The 18762-nt window shown below is 37.2% G+C and overlaps 2 protein-coding genes across 6 annotated transcripts; one reads left to right on the forward strand and one right to left on the reverse strand.

Moving 5' to 3' along the window:
- The first annotated feature begins 1358 nt into the window (after positions 1–1358).
- Positions 1359–6041, forward strand: LOC133746349 (protein NRT1/ PTR FAMILY 6.3). The gene is made up of 5 exons (XM_062174531.1): positions 1359–1577; positions 1663–1840; positions 1951–1990; positions 2385–2956; positions 4784–6041. The coding sequence occupies exons 1-5, from the start codon at positions 1463–1465 to the stop codon at positions 5655–5657; spliced, it is 1779 nt and encodes a 592-aa protein (XP_062030515.1). The 5' UTR covers positions 1359–1462; the 3' UTR covers positions 5658–6041.
- Positions 6042–7635: 1594 nt separating this feature from the next.
- On the reverse strand, positions 7636–16734 carry LOC133742945 (oxysterol-binding protein-related protein 2A-like). 5 transcript variants are annotated; one of them, XM_062170669.1, is made up of 12 exons: positions 16198–16732; positions 15460–15977; positions 13886–14245; positions 12455–12551; positions 11296–11738; positions 10731–10886; positions 10098–10265; positions 9822–9962; positions 9410–9625; positions 9183–9296; positions 8674–8860; positions 7636–7954 (listed from the first exon to the last, which is right to left on the reverse strand). In XM_062170669.1, the coding sequence occupies exons 2-11, from the start codon at positions 15886–15888 to the stop codon at positions 8684–8686; spliced, it is 2301 nt and encodes a 766-aa protein (XP_062026653.1). In that variant the 5' UTR covers positions 15889–15977; positions 16198–16732; the 3' UTR covers positions 7636–7954; positions 8674–8683. The 5 variants fall into 5 exon arrangements, 4 of the variants coding, with proteins under 4 accessions (XP_062026653.1, XP_062026652.1, XP_062026654.1 ...); XM_062170668.1 differs by having other exon boundaries at positions 15460–16008; XM_062170670.1 differs by lacking the exons at positions 15460–15977; positions 16198–16732 and adding an exon at positions 14453–14589.
- Positions 16735–18762: the final 2028 nt, after the last annotated feature.

An 18762-nucleotide genomic window follows, 5' to 3' on the forward strand; every position in this document is an offset into this window, starting at 1 on the left:
TTTTCTATTATTTTTTTTCCCTCTTTTTTTTCTGTTATTTGTTTTTCCTTCGTTTTTTCTGTTATTTTTTTCTATTATTTTTTTTCCTTCGTTTTTTCTGTTATTTTTTTTCCTTCGTTTTTATCTCTTTCTTCTTCCTTCTTCCGGGCTCACTCCCTCGCTTCCAACGCCGCCCTTACCCTCCAATTGGTGAGATTTATGGTCCTACAGCTTATATTTGTAACTCAGCCAATATTTAGTTATGTGAAAAGAAAGAAAGAGATAAAAACGAAGGAAAAAAAAACGAAGGAAGAAAAAGAAAATAACAGAAAAAATTAAGGAAAAAAAAATAATAGAAAAAAAATAACAGAAAAAATGAAGGAAAAAAAATAGTAGAAAAAAATAACAGAAAAAACGAAGGAAAAAAAATTAACAGAAAAAAAGAAGGAAAAAAATAATAGAAAAAAAAAACAGAAAAAATGAAGGAAAAAAAAATAACAGAAAAAACGAAGGAAAAAAAATAATAGAAAAAAATAACAGAAAAAACGAAGGAAAAAAAAATAACAGAAAAAAAAAAATTTATTAAAAAAAAAAAGAACTGAGGGCATAATGGACATTTTAGTGTCAAAAATTGATGTGGTGTACTGATAGTGGGTCGAGTTTCAGATTTCGTGTACCGAAATGTTTGGTTTGGAACTTTATGTATAAGAATTATTAGTGGCCTTTACTTGGTGTACTGTTTGCGAAATTTTCCCATTCTTATAACACCATCTATCAATTTCACAAGGTATGCCTACTTATCCCATGTTGCTTTAGTGTTCTTACAGATTAATTACATTTCGATCTCCTCAATCTTCAAGAGAATCTTTAGCAATTACATACATCAGTATCCCCTTAATCTAACTAATACAGTTAGGCTTGTTATGTTGTTTTGTAAAGTATATATCATACTCAAATTCCACTGTGGTGAATAATATTTGACTTGACATGTCCGTCATCTCTGTATTTATTCACCAAAGTATATACTCAAATACAACATATCGTTTATACCACTATAATTATATATACCTAGACCCCTTTAGTAGCACGCGCATCAACCATTGGATCACAATTCTATGGAATGATCATCTTGTCCTACATGTGTGAGATCACATCAAGCTAGCTAGGGCTTACAGGTGTCCGTTCATCAAAAAATTTCTGTATGTATCAATGATACATAATATAACATAACACATACATAATCCAATGTTTTATATTTAAATATAATCCCACATCATCCAAAACAGAAAAAATATTTACTTAGGGATAATCTCATTCCATTTCTATCAATGCAAGCAAAGCGTGTGCTATGAGTTCCCACTATAAAAAGGCCACAGGCCCTGCATCGATTTTGCCATTGTCCACAAGTGACAAAAAACATTTTGACCAGAAGCTGCTGCAGCAAGCAAGTTAAAAACAGCTTAGCTTGAGTTCTATACAGGCTATGACTACTGTCCCGGAAACCGAAGGGAAAACCCTCCCAGATGCCTGGGACTACCAGGGCCAGCCCGCCGACCGGTCCACCACCGGCGGCTGGACTTCTGCAACCATGATTCTAGGTATGCAATTAGTTTTGAGTTCGATGCTCTAATACTTAGTTACCTAAGTATTTGATCGGGGTTGGTTTTTCTATTTGGTTCACAGGTGGAGAAGCATGTGAGAGGTTAACGACGCTGGGAATTGCGGTGAACTTGGTGACTTATCTGACCGATACCATGCACCTGGGCAATGCTACCTCTGCAAATACGGTCACCAACTTTCTCGGTACTTCTTTTATGCTCTGCTTGCTCGGCGGCTTTGTCGCCGACACCTTTCTTGGAAGGTAATAGTGTTTGGTTTACTTGTAATTAATTATTTGGTGTTATCTCACTCTACTTGGTGTTTGCTTTGAATTTGCTCAAATGATTGATGGTTTCCTTCCTGGTTTGATAGGTACCTTACCATTGCCATCTTTGCCACCGTTCAAGCAACTGTAAGCAAACTTCCAACCTACCACTCCTATCCAATAATAACTCTTCCTTCAAAGAGTAGCCTAGCCTCATCCAATAATAACTCAAATGATTGAATTTGCTCAATAGTATATCGGAACTGTTGACTCGACAGACATGGTATTTACGTTATGAATCGATTGGAACCACCTATTTCGTAGAATCCTGTATGAAGTATGGTTCTGATGAGATTTGACAATGTTACATTTTACAATCTGACAAGGAAACATTACTTCAGAAATATTTAAAGTTTTTTAAGTTTTTCCTGAAAAATAAAAAATCATTCTTACTTTCCTTTTGAAATTTAAAAAGGAAAAAAGAAAAAAAAAAAAGCGACTTTCTCTGTTCTTTTTCTAAACTTTTTGTTTTGGTTAATAGGGTGTAACAATATTGACAATCTCCACCGTAGTCCCTAGCCTTCGACCACCCAAATGCACCGCCGGTTCCGACACACATTGCAGTCCTGCAAGCGGCAAGCAGCTAATGGTTCTTTACATGGCACTATACCTCACCGCCCTTGGCACCGGTGGCCTTAAATCGAGCGTTTCCGGCTTTGGTTCCGACCAGTTTGATGACTCGAACAAAGTAGAAAGAAAACAAATGACAAACTTCTTCAACTGGTTCTTCTTCTTCATAAGCATAGGCTCACTCGCCGCTGTCACCATTCTTGTATACATCGAAGACAACTTAGGAAGACAATGGGGGTACGGAATCTGTGCCTGTGCAATTGTGATAGGCCTGGTTGTGTTCTTGTCGGGCACGAGACGGTACCGTTTCAAGAAACTGGTGGGGAGCCCTTTGACACAGATTGCGGCGGTATTTGTGGCGGCGTGGAAGAAGAGGAAAATGGAATTGCCGTCGGACTTGTCGTTGCTGTATAATATTGATGACATTGATGATGGACAGAAGAAGAAGCAGAAGCAGATATTGCCCCATTCCAAACAGTTCCGGTTAGTGTTTATTGATTCTAGCTCTTTCTACCAATCTCAACTAACAACTTTAACTGTACCAACTGTTTGTTTTTTATAATTATATTCTACATTTTAATAATTGTTTTCTTGAGCTTTTGTTTTGTTTGATTTTTAGTTAGTAGTGGTTTTTTTTTTTGTCAGCTAATCTGAAAGGTTTTGATATTAGCTAGGGTTTTAGAGATAATCAAGCAACATAACACCTGAGACCATCTGTAAAATATTAATTATATACCTTTTCCTCTATGTTGTTAAGAATTTTGATAGGTATCTGTGAATGAGTCTGGATTCAACTTGCTTAGACCTATGATAATAAAAAAATACAGATTTTCAACTTATCTGCAGCTTAAGCACTTCTAAAGTTAATGTCTAGCTAGGTTATCCTTAGCTGTCTACTGAAGATGTAAAACAAAACAAAAAAGGAAGGCAACATTTAGATAATCTCACGTTTATATCTATGATGATAGAGAATATTAGAGAGTAATGATGTTGGTTTTCATATATACTTTATGCCAAAACCAACTATAATTGGATTAAAACGTGACAAGCCCAGGCATCATTTTCTTTTCTCCAGTATAATAAGCCAATCAGAGAGAAACTAGACAGATAGCCGACTTTGTTTGACTAACTTAATAATTCATTAACCCAAAATCATCTCTTGAATTCTTAAATATGCTGCTAGCTTATTGTAATGTCACTTATTATAGAAAATCCGTTCTGTAGTTTTTTTAAAAATAATCATATCCATTTGAATCTTGTGCCTGCATCATACGTATGTTATTATTCACTATATGATTCACCGATACATGCAAACCCAATTTGGGGATATACAAATGCTACTTTTGAAGCTAGCTAGTAAATATGTCATATATGCAGCAGAATACAGGATAAGCAGCTAGGCCTAGTAAAACATATAATTAGGGATTTAGGGTCAGAGTAGAACTAAAAGAGTCTATTTAATGATGTAAGTTCAGTCTAATAACATAACATGATCGACTGTATGTATGTTTAACTAGAGACATTTTCATTCTGTATCATATAATATATACTGTTTTTCCTGATCGAGAAAGAGAGAAGAAAAACTTGAATTGTAGGGAGTGGGGGGATGTAAGTAAAATGGTGCGAGTCGTACGTTTCAAGTGGTGCTATAATTCAGAGATATCGAATCAAAAGCATCATCATATCACGAGGGCCTGGGGTCAGTCTGTCCCCTAAATGGTCATCACGCTTCTTGTCTTGGACTTGGAGAGTATCCTCTTCCCAGTTCTCACCTCCACCCCAGCTGTGGAGTTTTGATCGATATCGGTCACGGACATATATGTTAGCTTAGCTTGAATATTCCACTGCATGCTGGCTCTGTTCCCTTGCATTCCATCACACACATACTCTAGTACTATTACAATATCAAATATTTTCTTGCATATATACTACTCTTTGGCCAGGTTAGTTTGTCACACAAAACTTGCAACAGAGAGCAAATCCTAACAAAAGATAAACAAATTTGATCCTGCATGTGGTTGGGCTTCACCAAATACCACTTCCCTTTGTGCATCTTCACATGACCGACCATGTTATTGTAAAACAGAATCTCTATGCACTTAAAAAAATGTTTTGCTTTGATTTTCGCTTTGTTATTAATAATCAAATCAAGACAGTAGGCAAACTAATAGGGATCAATTATTATGATGCATTAATGGTTGCTATATAAATTGTTGACTCGTTTCCTTAAATGGTCGAGTTTTTTTGGAATTGAGTAATTGTTAATTACCACTGATATGTTGATAATGAATTTCTTAATTTCTTGTACAGTTTCTTGGATAAGGCAGCAATCAAGATCCCAGAAAGTGCCAGCAGCACTACAATGATCATGAACAAGTGGAGTTTATCAACCCTAACTGATATTGAAGAAGTCAAAATGATTATCAGAATGCTACCAATTTGGGCCACCACCATATTGTTTTGGACAGTCTATGCTCAAATGACCACATTCTCAGTGTCACAAGCAACCTCCATGGACCGTAAAATTGGTAGTTCATTTCAGATCCCACCTGCCTCTCTCACTGTTTTCTTTGTAGGCAGCATTCTCTTGACTGTCCCAGTTTATGATAGAATCATAGTCCCAGTGGCAAGAAAGCTACTCAAAAACCCCCAAGGACTAACCCCATTGCAGAGAATTGGGGTTGGTCTAGTGCTCTCAATATTTGCCATGGTGGCAGCGGCACTCACAGAGCTAAAGCGCTTGAGAGCCGCACGATCTCATGGGCTGACGGATGATCCGACAGCCGAGATCCCGTTAAGCGTCTTCTGGCTGGTCCCACAATTTTTCTTTGTAGGATCAGGAGAGGCCTTCACTTACATTGGTCAGCTTGACTTTTTTCTCAGGGAGTGCCCAAAGGGGATGAAGACTATGAGCACAGGACTGTTTTTGAGCACCCTTTCACTAGGGTTCTTCTTCAGCTCGCTTTTGGTGACCATAGTGCATAAGGTGACTGGGGATAGGAAGCCATGGCTTGCAGATAATCTTAATCAGGGAAAACTTTATGATTTTTACTGGCTTTTGGCAATTTTGAGTGCTTTGAATATGCTGATTTATTTGGTTTGTGCCAAATGGTATGTGTACAAGGACAAGAGGCTTGCTGAGGAGGGCATAGAATTGGAGGAAGTAGAGATTTGTGCCCATTAATGTATTAGTTTTCCAGTGGCTTGGGTATCTGGTTTGTTTTTTTTTTTTTAATTTTTTTTTCTTTTCACATAAGCCTGTAACCTTTTATGCACAAAAAGAAAGAAATGAAGAATCATTAGCTTGATCACTTTTCATTCTGAATAACTTTGAGAGAGGTTGGATCATAGTATAGCATAATTTATTTTTGCTTGTAACTTACTTTCTCAGGAAAGTAATTTCAGGGAATCAATTACCGGCCACTGCTAGTAAATCGTACTACAAGAAAAGGATACTGGGAGTGAATGGCTTACAAAGTAAAAAAAGATCACAGAATCTCAATTGCCTTGCTTAGTGCTTAAACTTCTTAATGTTATCATGTGACCTGCAATAAAGGAGAATCTGATATACTATGAGGTTTCAAAATTTGATTTGAAGAGATCAATATCGAATTTTAAAGTCACTTTGAATTATAATCTTCTAAATATGAGTTTGAGAAACCAAAAAACAGAAGAACTTCAATAGTTAAACCAGAAAAGAAATAAAAATAATGCAGTATATAATTAAGATTCAATAATAATTGTCATACATTTACTAAAATACAAGGAGATTACTCAGTAATGCAGTATGGTGTCAAGATTCAAAGAGATTACTTTAATCATACCTGATTGGAGTTGTTGAATTATTGTGAGAGTGATATTGGCCATTTGGGTAAGTGATGGTTTCTTGTGTCCAATTCTCTTCAAATGACAAGGATGATTCCAGTCTTGGTACAGTGACATCCAGCCACTGGTTTTGCATATCTTATTATTATTATTTCTTCAATCATATTATATTCCAATGGTTAGGGAAACTTCACATGAATTTTACCCAAACTATTGGTTATGGAAAATGTTCTATCCCTAAACTCCTAAAGCTTTGAATCCCACCTATTTATTCTATTTTATTTCCTTCATAATAAAGAGCGAGTTTTTTTTTTATAGAGAGAGTGAGATTAAACTTGCTAGTTATGGACACCGATTCTTCAAAATAACATTTACATGCATAACATATAAGAAAGTTCTCAACTTCTGTTATTTGACATTTTGTTGTAGACGATCCCCTTCTTCTTCTTTAATTTTTTTTATTTTTTTTATCAAAGATCCCCTTCGTCTTTGTAATTCTATTTTAAAGATAAAAAACAAAATTGATTGAGCTTAATTTGCAATCCTATCCCATCATTGCAAAACAAAAATAATGTAGCCAAAGTTTATCATCATCATAGTGACAATATTATTTGTGATCAGTAAATTATATAAATTCATTAAGGACCTGCTTCATTGCCAAGTCAACATCCAATCACTTTAGGTATGTAAATCATTCATTCTAATAAATTTCACACTCAATATTTTCAATGCAATAATAATTATCATCTTAAAATAAGGAGACTTGAACTTTAGATTTCATCCACCGTTGTGAAGAAACATTCTGATAATAGACCAACAAAATCTCGATGTCAACATCTTGTTTGATAAAATGCAAACAAACACTAGGATATTTTACAATGCTCTAGAACAGTGGGGAGTCTTTTCATAAAAAGAACATTGGGGAGTTGGGTCTATCCAATTAATTTATTTTTTATTTTCTTTTGTTTAGGTGTAAGCATCAGTGGCCCGATTAAGAAAGTATCAGTGCTCCAGAGGCACTGTAGAACATCCATGACACTAGTGCCTTTTCTGTCAAGGAACATCTGATGGCCAAAAGTAGGAAATTCCAAGCTACCTATGTTCCAGCTTCCTCATTTATCTTTCACGTTTCTCATTTCAATCTCCTTTATCTCTCTTTTATTAATTAAGCTTAAAGCAGATATATTACTAAATGACCATTTTTGTTCGTGCTAATGCCAAACGAACAAAGGTTTAGAACACCAATATATACCTATTGTTGTTTTATTTCTTCTCTTTTTAAGGTACTAGCAAGGAACGTAGAGTGATTGCCTGATCAAAGATATTACACAACTGAATGAGGATGAAATTACATCTTTCTTTTTATTGCTAAAAACGAAAGTACAAATAAATATGAAAGTGCTGAACCAATGGCTAGCACCCAAAGAGAGGAGAGAGACTACAACATATGACAGAGAGATTAGATAGTTTTGATACTGACAAGGATATATAAGACTACAATCTAACCATCATCTTACAGTTAAGAGATATATAATTCTTCGTTTGAATGCCCAGGTAGGATCAGCTCCATCACAAATACAACAGAACCGGAAACGCCAAGCTCTATCTATGTGCACAGCTCTGCCTGTGACAAGTATCCTAAGGCGTTTTGTTTTCCTGCATTATCAGAGAAAATCATACAAAATGAACTCTTCACATTTTTACTGATAAAAGAAGACTTCACATTTATAGCACACAGGTACATGACAACATCAACATCAACATCAACATGAGCATATGATATGTTTGTTCTTTTCTGACTGAACTTTCTCAATGGAATAAATAATGCATGTAAACATAAATTTGGAGGGGAAAAACCCACTTCTCTAAGGGACTTGTTTTGAGTATACCTCACAGAACCATTTCGGTTCTTCTGGTTTTCTTAAGTTTCTTTTGGGTTGAACAGTAAGAGGGGCATTAGTGGTCAAACTACTGACGGCATGTGATGAGAGCACATGCTTGTATACTATCCGATGATTAGGAAAAAATGGTTTCAAGCTGTGAGAACTATGCCTTAGGCATGTGACATAACAGTTAAGCATACAATACAATACAATGCAATTTAAGCAGTGAATATGTGGATGATTGAGAAATAGGTCCTGAACTCCAAGTCTTTGAAAGACTAAAAGAGAAAATCTTTGAGACAACATTCTGGATTTCAGGTTTTAGACACATGGAGTATCCACATCGCCTTTCAGGAGGATTTTATCCCACAGAAGCAGTCAGCTGAGATGATATCTATGAGACGCTATAAATCTAATGACATATTGGAGAAATTTGTGCATGTTGCAAAGTTGAGAATGTATGAACACAGTTTTTCAGGAAATAGAACGCACCTGAATGCAATTATGACCCTTCTAATGTATCAAGGCCTTCATCAAATTCACCAAAAATGTTTGGGCACTCATCCCATTTACCCTGTTTCCGTGATTCCCAATAGCCCCCAACATAGCGGAAAGGTCCATCTTCACCTTCTCTCTCAAACCATTTGGGTTTCCACCCATTTTCTTGTAATTTCCTCGACTGTGCAATAAGAGTTTAAAGGATCACCACCAACATTAGTACTATATAATGATAAATGTTAACTGATCATAAGCCATCTCCTTAATACTGGTATTTCATGCAACATATGATACACTGAAAGTACTTATTAAACATTTTTCTATCCAAAATCAATGGATGCATCGATTAATTTGCTGATGGAAAAAAAAAACACATTGTACCTCCCACGCCAAATAAAATAAATAAACAAATGAAGAATCGGCCTATGAATCTCGCATTTAGGTTGGTGTGTGTGTGTGTGTGTGTGTGTGTGTCCCAGAGATATCAAAGATGCCATACGTACCATTCTTTGCCTTCTTTCCAACCGCTGCTTCTCCGCATTCGCCTTTTCATATTCTCCATTCTCCAGGTGCCGCTGGTCTGGCCTGAGTCTGGAATCCGTGGGTGGGAGCTTCTCCTTAATCCGTGATCAAATACCCAGGATCAGACAAAGCTATAAGAAACAATTAGAGATGCATAAGAGGAAAATGAAAATGCATAGGAAAAATTGATGTACTACATCATGTCTACCTGCAGTCCAGGTGTTAGCTCGTTCAGTGTGATAGCGAACGATGTTAAGTTGTACCGTGTGATATTAGGGGGTTTACTTCCTTTCCACAATAAGGAAGCATCTGAAGGATTTGGCTTTCCACCCACATCACCATTAACATAATACATGCTGTCATCCCACTTCCCAAATAGTGTAGCAACCTTTTTCCCCACGACATCTTCAACAAATCCATGGACCTATGTGGATAATATATACGTGCAATTAATCCAATAATTATCATGAAGAATGGCGCACGATATAGACCAACAGATGTGTGAGTTTCTCAGAGTCATCAGACGAATAAAGCAGTGAGCATGTGTCAACATTTTCTATGCCTTGGCATAGAAACAACAGATGTCAGAACAGGTTCATAAATAAAAATTAACCACTAACCTGGTGAGGATTTCGGTCAAGAATGGATTGCTCTTTGAACTTCAGTTTGCATGAATACTCACGATTACCCCGTATGTGCATTGTACCATGGTGGTCACAATAAAGTTTACCGAGAATGAGATTATATATATTTGTTGTGACCTATCAAATGGCATGAAAATATTTAGCATGACTGGAACATATATAAAGAAAATAAATAAACAAATAAAAAAGATAAATCAAAAATTTGAATGAGGAGTCAGTATAAAGGGAAACAGAATCACACAGTAATCCCACCTTGCTCCACTGGAAAATTTCGCCATCATCAAACTCCACGCTTAGAACTCCAACAGGGTCAAGCTGAATTGATCGCCCCCAAAATTTTGACCGGAGATTGCTGTCAGCCCAGAACTTCCACCCTCTACCTTCACAGTGGCAAGCAATGAGTGTTGGGTGGTGACTGACCTGTTAAAAGTAAAAGTTCATTGAATATTTTGTATTGAGTAGGATAATCTTTGGAATCACACATATTTATATAAACCCACTGTAAGAGAAAGAAGTATAGTTGTAGGATCCTGTCTTTGCTTGCAAATATCAAGTTCTCAAACAATACTTTCACAATGTTGAGTACTTACTCCTTAAATATTCTGAGAATTACTTATAAAAATTCAAAGTTCTTTCAATAAGTTTCTGTCCAAAGTTGCATACTCATTTGACCAAAAGCTTGAATTTCTTTTCTCTGATAATTAAGAAGGCAGTATAGTTGGCCCTCTCAACAAGAGTGGTGTTGTTCTTTAAGCTGTTCAAAATTTGATGCATATCCCAACCAGTTTTCAATCATCATACCTCATTGTACTTAAGTTCCCATTGCTCATTTGTTTTAGTTATTTTGATTTTGTACACTATATTCTTTGATCTTCAAATGCTTACCTTTTCAGAGAAGAAGTGAATTCCTTTATCTGGATAGTCGGCTTCATAAGTTTCACCTAACAAAGGATTGAATGGCTTACAGTGCCGCCCTTCCGATGATGCATAACCAGAAACCGCAAATGCAGCAACATTTAGAATCCTTTGGAGACTATTCCCCTAATATTTCAAGAGACCAAAGAGGAACATGTCAGCTTCAAAATATAATTAGTCTTAGATGCATTCAAGATATTCTGCTGCACTTCCTATTCCAGTCAAAGTCGAGCTTAATTTCAATATAAAACACAAGACACAGCAAAGCTATTAACAGTTATTCCTCCTGTGATTGACCCATTACAACTAATCATCAAGATTTTAATATAATAATAATAACAACAACAATAATAATAATAATAATAGATAATAAATCCCTAAATGTAGTCATTAAAAGATGTTACTATGTAGGACTAAAAACAAAAGGTGCAGGCGGTTGAGGAACTGCTTGCATAGCCATCATTACCAAAATATCACACAGTAAAATTACATTGGCATGGCGATGTAATATAAGTTAAGAAGACTCTGGTCTTACCATTTTTCCATACTCATATGCCCGATCCAAAAGGTACGAGTACTCCATGTCCTCACAACACTTCTGAAGAGATGATATTGGCTCATTAAAATACACAGGGAGACAAACTCGAGTGAGATCCTTTCCCACATTGTCTTTAATCATGGACCAAAGGCTGACTCCTTTCTCCTTCTCAACTGGAACAGGAAGCTCTTTTCTCCTTTCAATGTGTGGATATCTAACATCATTAATTTCCTTTTCTGTGTGCATCTCCTCAACATTACTAAATTGACTTCGAGGTTTGTTGATCTTATTTGTGTTATTTACAACTTGCACAGACCCGCAACTTATGTTCGGTTCAGTAAAATACTCTTTTGTGTCAAAAAATGACAATTCATCTTCATCTGACACTTCCTCGAGCTCCTGTTTCTCAATATCGTCAGATGATTCAGTTGTGCTGCATTCTAAAAACCGAAACAGATGTCAGTATTCAAGCAGACATGGAAAAGGAGCAAAAATACAAACCACTAAAAATTCTCTTGGATAGCGTGACTTTGAACCACTAAGCTTTGAGATACAAAATGAGAATAAAAGCTGATGAATTCCTATGATCATATAAGTCCTAATTAATATACCAGCCATCTTTCAATTAGATTGAAAACACTAAAAGGGAATTTAAAAACCACAAACACAAAGCTAACTATTCGTCTAGGTCAAAGTTATATCTATTGATTCAAATAAAGGAACTTACTGCTCTTACATGCATCAACAATGTCATGACCAGTATATATTACATCTTGCATGCTGTAATAAGGATTGAGCACCACTTTTAGAAATTAAGATGTGTATTGCGTGTGTGCATGTAGAATAATGAGTTAATGACACAATGTAAAGCATCGACTCAATTGTCATGTTGAAGAGAGGTCCGCAACTTTTATTAAGGATGGGTCTTCAGTGGATTGGCTTTATGTGCTATCAAACTCTAACACTCAACAAAATAGCCAACTAAAGTCTTCTTCTACATGTTCCATTCACAGAATTATTTCTTGTTTTTTTATCCAAATCAATTTTATACCCTACAATAACACTGTTTTTTGCGCATTATACAAGCAAATATTTGGTTTAATGAAGAAGGAAAGAGCTTATTAGAAAGTGGACAGAGAAAACATAAATTGTGTACCACTATATTTTCCCTGCCGCAAACTGGAAAACTCATGCTTCGTCAATTGGTATTCACCATCGTGAATTCCAGAGGCTTCAGCTTCAAAGTTAGCTGCCTGCATAAGCAGAAGTCACATGCTTAGCTATAACACAAAGCAATCAAAACTATAAAATGAAGATTGCAGTCACAAAGTAATGTACAAAATTATAACAAACCATTGTAATGCTTTCGTAAATATGGAATAAGCCTTCCAAAGACAGACTGTAGAAGGTATAGCTCAAAACAAAGTCACTTCCAATGACACTAGCAAAAATCCATTCTAACACTGTTGGTTGACCACAGGAACCGAGGCAATGAATATTCCTAAGATCTATCTTTTAGTAGAAGTTACAGACACTGGGAACCCATTAACCTCTAGAGTGATACTAGTGGTTTGATTTTTGAAGGAAAGATTAGATGAACTTAGTTTGCTTCCATCTTTATGATTGTAGGAAGTAAAAATCGTTGTCAACTTGGAAAGCATGACAAGACGAGCTTTGCTAGGAAAACTTCAATCCTTTTAAGTTCTCAGATCAATCTGTGTATAGTATACACAGATGTCTAATACATATATGTAACATTTTATACATATAGTAATGTCCTCTCATCCAATTTCTATTTAAGAGTACAGATTCTGACAGGATTGAAGTTCATTCTATCTGGCAATTTCCTTTTACGTATATATATGCATAGAAATTAATAGGAAGAAGTTAGTGATATGCACTCCAAGTATATATAGTTCTCAATTTAGAAAGCACTTTGTCTCTGATCTACCAAGAAGATGCTTCCTTTGATTGGTGGATCCACAAAGTGGGATCCACTTCAACCAACATGAGGACAACTAACGCTAGCTTTCCTCCTACCAAGAATTGAGCAAATGGAAATTCTCAATTATCTGGGCTATTATAAACAAACAACAGCACAGAAAAATGAGTGAATTCAATAGATTCATCCATTCTATGAGATATTAGGAATGACAGCAGCAATGACCATAAATAGTAAAGTCAAGTATGATGGTATAATAATTTGACATAGACACAACATTAGGCAGGCATGAAACGTGACGATTATATTTGCAAAGCCAAACAAGATATTAGAAGTTGGAGCTGTGTGTAAAGACAAGATGGTTTATCAGTCAGCACTCAGCAAGAAACATGACCCTACATAAATAGATATCTCATAAGGAATCTCTCTGGTATACAAATCAAGTAGCCCTCACTAAATTGTAATTGTGTTTGAGTTATTCGCTGTGACAAAGACAATCCCTTAACTTTAAGAAAGTGTACAAAGGGTTGAGAACTAGTTACCTCCAACTGTCTCACTAAATTGTAATTGTGTTTGAGTTATTCGCTGTGACAAAGACAATCCCTTAACTTTAAGAAAGTGTACAAAGGGTTGAGAACTAGTTACCTCCAACTGTCTTAATGTGTCGAACAAATTGGACCGTTCTTCGCACAGAACCTTGAGCTGTCCTTGTAATTGAGAGAATTCAGAGAGCATTATCTGCTCACAATCCTTTACAGTGTTCTCACTGGTTCCCTCTTCAAGTAGGCGGCTCTTTAGTCTCTCAGTAGATATAGATAAATCCGTTTGTACAAGGGAGAGATTATCATTCAACGATCTCAGTGGAAATAGACTCCGGGTTGACGCCAAAGCTTGCAACCAAGCCGCCCGGTCTCTCTTTGAATTAGTCCTTAAATGAAGAGTCTTTGTAGCAGTAAATATGTAAAACTTCCGATCATCCGACTTGCTTTCTCTGAAGGATGAAATCTGCCACACAAATTCAAAGAAAAACATATCTTCAGATCATAAAAAAAAATGGACATCATAATGTTCCAAAATGATAATCAATATCATGATGGCATTACATTCAAAAAAACAACATTCCCTCATTATATGGCGAAAAACAAAATTCAACAAAGCGGAAACCGGAAACGCAAATCAGAAGGTACAGTAGCTAACAAAATTAGAGGATACCCAGAAGAGAATTTCAAAACTTGAACTCAGCTCATCCACCTCCAAGCCACTAGAGAAAAACCCGAATGAGAAAAAACAATCTTTTAAGCTCTTAATGGCACCCCACGATATCCAAGGCCGAAACTCCACCCAGACTCCTCAGCATGGACTTTCTCATCCACTAACGTCAAAACCCAGACTTTGAAAACAACTAAGAATATTCTCAGAATTAAAATAAAAATAAAAAATAAAAAATTCTTATCCTCGTTTTCCAAACAGTGCTTAGCTTAAAAACTCAAATCTTGAAAACGGTAAAACCGCCACCTAATGGTCTCAAAGCTCCCAACTTTGCTTATTTATGTCACTGAAAAAATCAAACCCATTGCTCAAACGTCAAGTAAAGCCATAAAATAAAGCTTTGAAAGCAACCCCTAACTTGTTACCGAGTCCCACGACGACTCAAACCCAAGTAAAAGCACCCCAAAACCCATCAGAAACTCTAGAATCCCACCGCTGGAAATGGTGGTGCGCTCCCCACCCCACCGTACGATCCCTCGTGACGCCTTGGAACCTTGTTTTCTCTTCAGAAAGAAAACGATTTGAGAGAGGAGGAGGAGGAGGAGGTTTGAATCCGACCAATAAAACACAGGAAGGCGATGGGACCATAGGATAATAACCTAGGCCTACAGCGTATTGTATCACTCCCTTTATCCACCTGCTGATGTGACCCACTTCACGCTAACAGCCAGTTAAACTGTAAAATTTACAGACTTGAAAGACGTAATTCGAGAATGGAACTTCCCAAAACCCAGAAACCAGAACAATGCCAAGAAACCAGCGGTTCATGACCGATTCCGGGAGATTAAAAAAAAAAAAAAAAAAAAAAAAGTAACAAAAGGTCAAAACTTTGAATCCAAAAGCGGCAAAAAGTTTGATACTTTTAATTCCCAGGAGATTGGTTACACACTGTGTTACTACTGTGGGTACGCGTCGCAGAGGATAAAGAGTTTTCTCAGGGCAAACCGTACCTTGAGGTGGACGATTCCAACGGTTTTCTGGTGCTTCCGTCGCCCGATTCTCCCGCTGTCAATCCTCGAAAGCCGGTGCGTGGTCCGAGTCGAGATCTCGCCGATGACGCGAACGTCGTCGTTTGGGTTGAGGAGGTTGAGATTCTCCGGCAGCCGAATCTTGGCGTAGGAGAGGACGCCGTTTCGCAGCAGGAACCACCTGGATCTCCATCCCTTGCCGTAATTGGTCCACTTGTGGAGAACTCCAGCGACGCTGGCCTCAGATCCCGTCTGCCGTCCGGCATTGCCGGCAGATCCGAGCGAAGCCGTCGCCAGACTCGCCGGCAAGCTCCGCGTCCTCGACAGCAACGACGCCTCCGGCGACTGGTCGCCGATGCCGGCGCTCTCCAGCGTTATACAGCAGAGCGGGTGCATCTCCTTCACTCGCATTTTTTCCGAAACGCCTAAGACCAATTCGAACCGGAGCAACGATCGGACCCGATCAAGTTTTTTAATTTCCCATTCTGGGTTTGGTTGAGCTGAAGAAGTCAAGAAGAAGAAGAGGAGTGACTGCAACAGAACAGAAGAAGAAGAAGGAGGAGCAGATAATAAATGCTAATGTCAAGCATCAATCGCTATCGAAAATAAATGCAATGAAAAATGAAAATGCAGCTGGCATGCACAAATCACCGGTCACCAAAATCTAGGCTCTCTGAAACTGGGAGTGAAAGAAAGAGAAGCTAGCTGTAGATGAATTACCTGTGAGGAGCTCTGAAACTGAGACAGGAGAAAGAGAGAGGGAGAGGGAGTTGGGTTAGAGAGAAAGTAGAGGAGGATTATTATAATGAGGAGCAAAGGAGGAGCTTCTTCTTCTTCTTCTTGGGGTTAAATTTCAATTCTTGTTTTTTGCTTGGATTGATGGCAAAGTATATTTATTTATTTATTTATTTGTAGAAATAATTGGAGTTGTCTACATTTGGGTGTAGGTTTGTAGCAGTGGGTGTGAGCTCGAGTGAGAGTTTGAGTCTTTGAGAGGGTAGGGGTGGCAGAACGGTAATTAAGTCTGCATTGAAAATGGAAACAGATTTCCAAGCTGGGACTGCAGAGGGACTTCGTCTTCCTCCTCTGTCCCTCTCTGCTGGTTCGAAATATATAGGGAAGAGAGAGGAGTAATTCTCACGAGATGGGGGAGGGGAAGTTATCGGTAAAATATCGGGAGAGTACGTACGTACGTTACCAAGTTTAGTTAGGACGGTGGAGGATGAGGAGGAGGAGGAAGAAGGGAAATTGATGAGAGAAGTCGGGAGCAGAAATGCAGAAGAGGCCAGAGGGGTGATATTAATACCATTTAATGCAGTAAATAATCACGACGACGACTGTAAATAATCATTTCTATCTGCTAATAGTTAATACACCTCCATAGAAACAAAAAAAAAATGACAACCTCATTTTGCACTGTTGCAAAAGGCGATCTCAACCCTCACGGCAACCGCATCTGACGGCCTCCGGCCACCGGCCGTTGATCCGAACCGCCTAGGCGAGAAGAAGCTATGATTTTCAAAATTCTTCTTTGAAACCGTACTAGTAGTATGAACCGATGTTTGTTCTTGGACTCACACTTCAAAATGTGTCTTATTATGGAGATATTGGTTTATGCATTTGGAGCATTTCATCAATCTTCATTCGAGTGAAGGACATTTGGTAATATGTTAGTCACTCGCACCCACTCATACGTGTCTTTACCATTCACCCCCTTAGGGCAAGTTCACCCGTTGGGTCACCAGGTCACCCACTATTTACAACTTTTTAGTGTTAATTTCGTGCCCTGGGTCACGAGCACAGTGTATTTCGTGCCCTGGGTCACCCGGTAAAGTGTTCTGGGTCACCATGGTGACCTGCTCAGTGTATTTCGTGCCCTGGGTCACGAGCACAGTGTATTTCGTGACCCAGAGAATGAAAATATACACTAAAAAGCAGTGAATAGTAGGTGACCCGGTGACCCAACGGGTGAACTTGCTCTTAGAGGCCAAAAATCTTCTTCGACATACTTTTAATTGAGCACAACCTCTAATACGATTACGTGATTGCTCGATCTTCTTAGTTACATATTGTCATTTACAAATGACATTCCAAAACACGTCTTACTATACAGATGTCCGTCTCAACATTCATTTTAGGTTATAATTCTCTCATTCTGGAGGCCCAACGCCTTATTCAACACACTATCGACCAAGCACAACTGTGATACCATACGGTGACAACCAAGTTCACATAGTAATGTACTATTCACTTATATGAACACACAGGTTTTGTTTTTCGACGCCAGGAAGGGCCATCGAAATAGATTGAGTATGAACAATGATATTTCCTAAAAGGTTTTTATCATCATTAAAGTCAAAACTTTCTCGCACCAGACAGAATGATACTCAACTTTCAAAAGTGATTAAAGAGGTACCTAGACTTAAAAAAATTGATCAACTTCATACCCCGGTCCATTTTCCGTCACATCTCCTTTAAAGCTAAGAGTATATATAACCTTTCACTCAATTTTTAGTTGGAAATGACAATATTATTCTCTAATTCTTTCTCTTTCTCTTTCTCTTTTTCTGTTCTCCTTCTTCCTCGTTCTTCTGCGATCTGTGAACTTTCTGTAATTGGAATTCACAAATTTTGCAGAATTGGAATCCGAAACTGAGTATAGAGATGCATAGATGCAAAATCAAGTCCAGAAATTGAAGTGATCTGTGGTTAGAGGGACCATCAACCATCTATAACCCAATCTTCTTCTTCTTCTATAGAATTAAAATCTTCCATTCAATTTCAATTCCACCATTGATCTTAGAAACAAATAAAGTTGTGATGTTTCCCATCTTCTAAAGAAACAAAGAAAAATGGGGGAGAGAGAGAGGTAGAGATAGAAAAAGAAGATAATCAACAAAGTAAAATAAAAAATAATTAAAAAAAAACCCTTAGTAAAATAAAAACTAATTAAAAAATAGTTTTTGTGTAAATTATTATTATAACCCCACAAAACATTGCACTACACGTGATCAATTTTAACAGAGATGTTACAAAAAATAAGCCGAGGTATCAAGTTGATTTGTTTTTAAAACTTTAGGTATCATTTTGATCACTTTTGAAAGTTTGGTATCAAGTTGATTTGTTTTTTTTAAATTTAGGTATCATTTTGATCACTTTTGAAAGTTATGTATTATTTTATCCTGTGCAAGAAAGTTTTGACCCTAGTGGTGATAAAAACTCTTTCCTAAATCCCTAATTTTACTCTCCATCAAAAAATCCAGTCAGCATCCAAATAGATTTTAT

Source organism: Rosa rugosa, chromosome 4 (assembly GCF_958449725.1).
Source record: "Rosa rugosa chromosome 4, drRosRugo1.1, whole genome shotgun sequence".
NCBI lineage: Eukaryota > Viridiplantae > Streptophyta > Magnoliopsida > Rosales > Rosaceae > Rosa > Rosa rugosa.

What these genes read in the sequence shown, in the direction of transcription:
- LOC133742945 (XM_062170669.1), bottom strand. Translation starts at nt 15,888, where the DNA reads ATGCGAGTGAAGGAGATGCACCCGCTCTGCTGTATAACGCTGGAGAGC. An exon ending in TTCACTTCTTCTCTGAAAAG is followed by an intron (nt 10,266 to 10,730) that starts GTAAGCATTTGA and finishes TACTTTTAACAG; the next exon opens with GTCAGTCACCACCCAACACT. An exon ending in AAATTTTCCAGTGGAGCAAG is followed by an intron (nt 9,963 to 10,097) that starts GTGGGATTACTG and finishes GCCATTTGATAG; the next exon opens with GTCACAACAAATATATATAA.
- LOC133746349 (XM_062174531.1), top strand. Translation starts at nt 1,463, where the DNA reads ATGACTACTGTCCCGGAAACCGAAGGGAAAACCCTCCCAGATGCCTGG. An exon ending in GCCGACACCTTTCTTGGAAG is followed by an intron (nt 1,841 to 1,950) that starts GTAATAGTGTTT and finishes CTGGTTTGATAG; the next exon opens with GTACCTTACCATTGCCATCT. An exon ending in TTGCCACCGTTCAAGCAACT is followed by an intron (nt 1,991 to 2,384) that starts GTAAGCAAACTT and finishes TTTGGTTAATAG; the next exon opens with GGTGTAACAATATTGACAAT.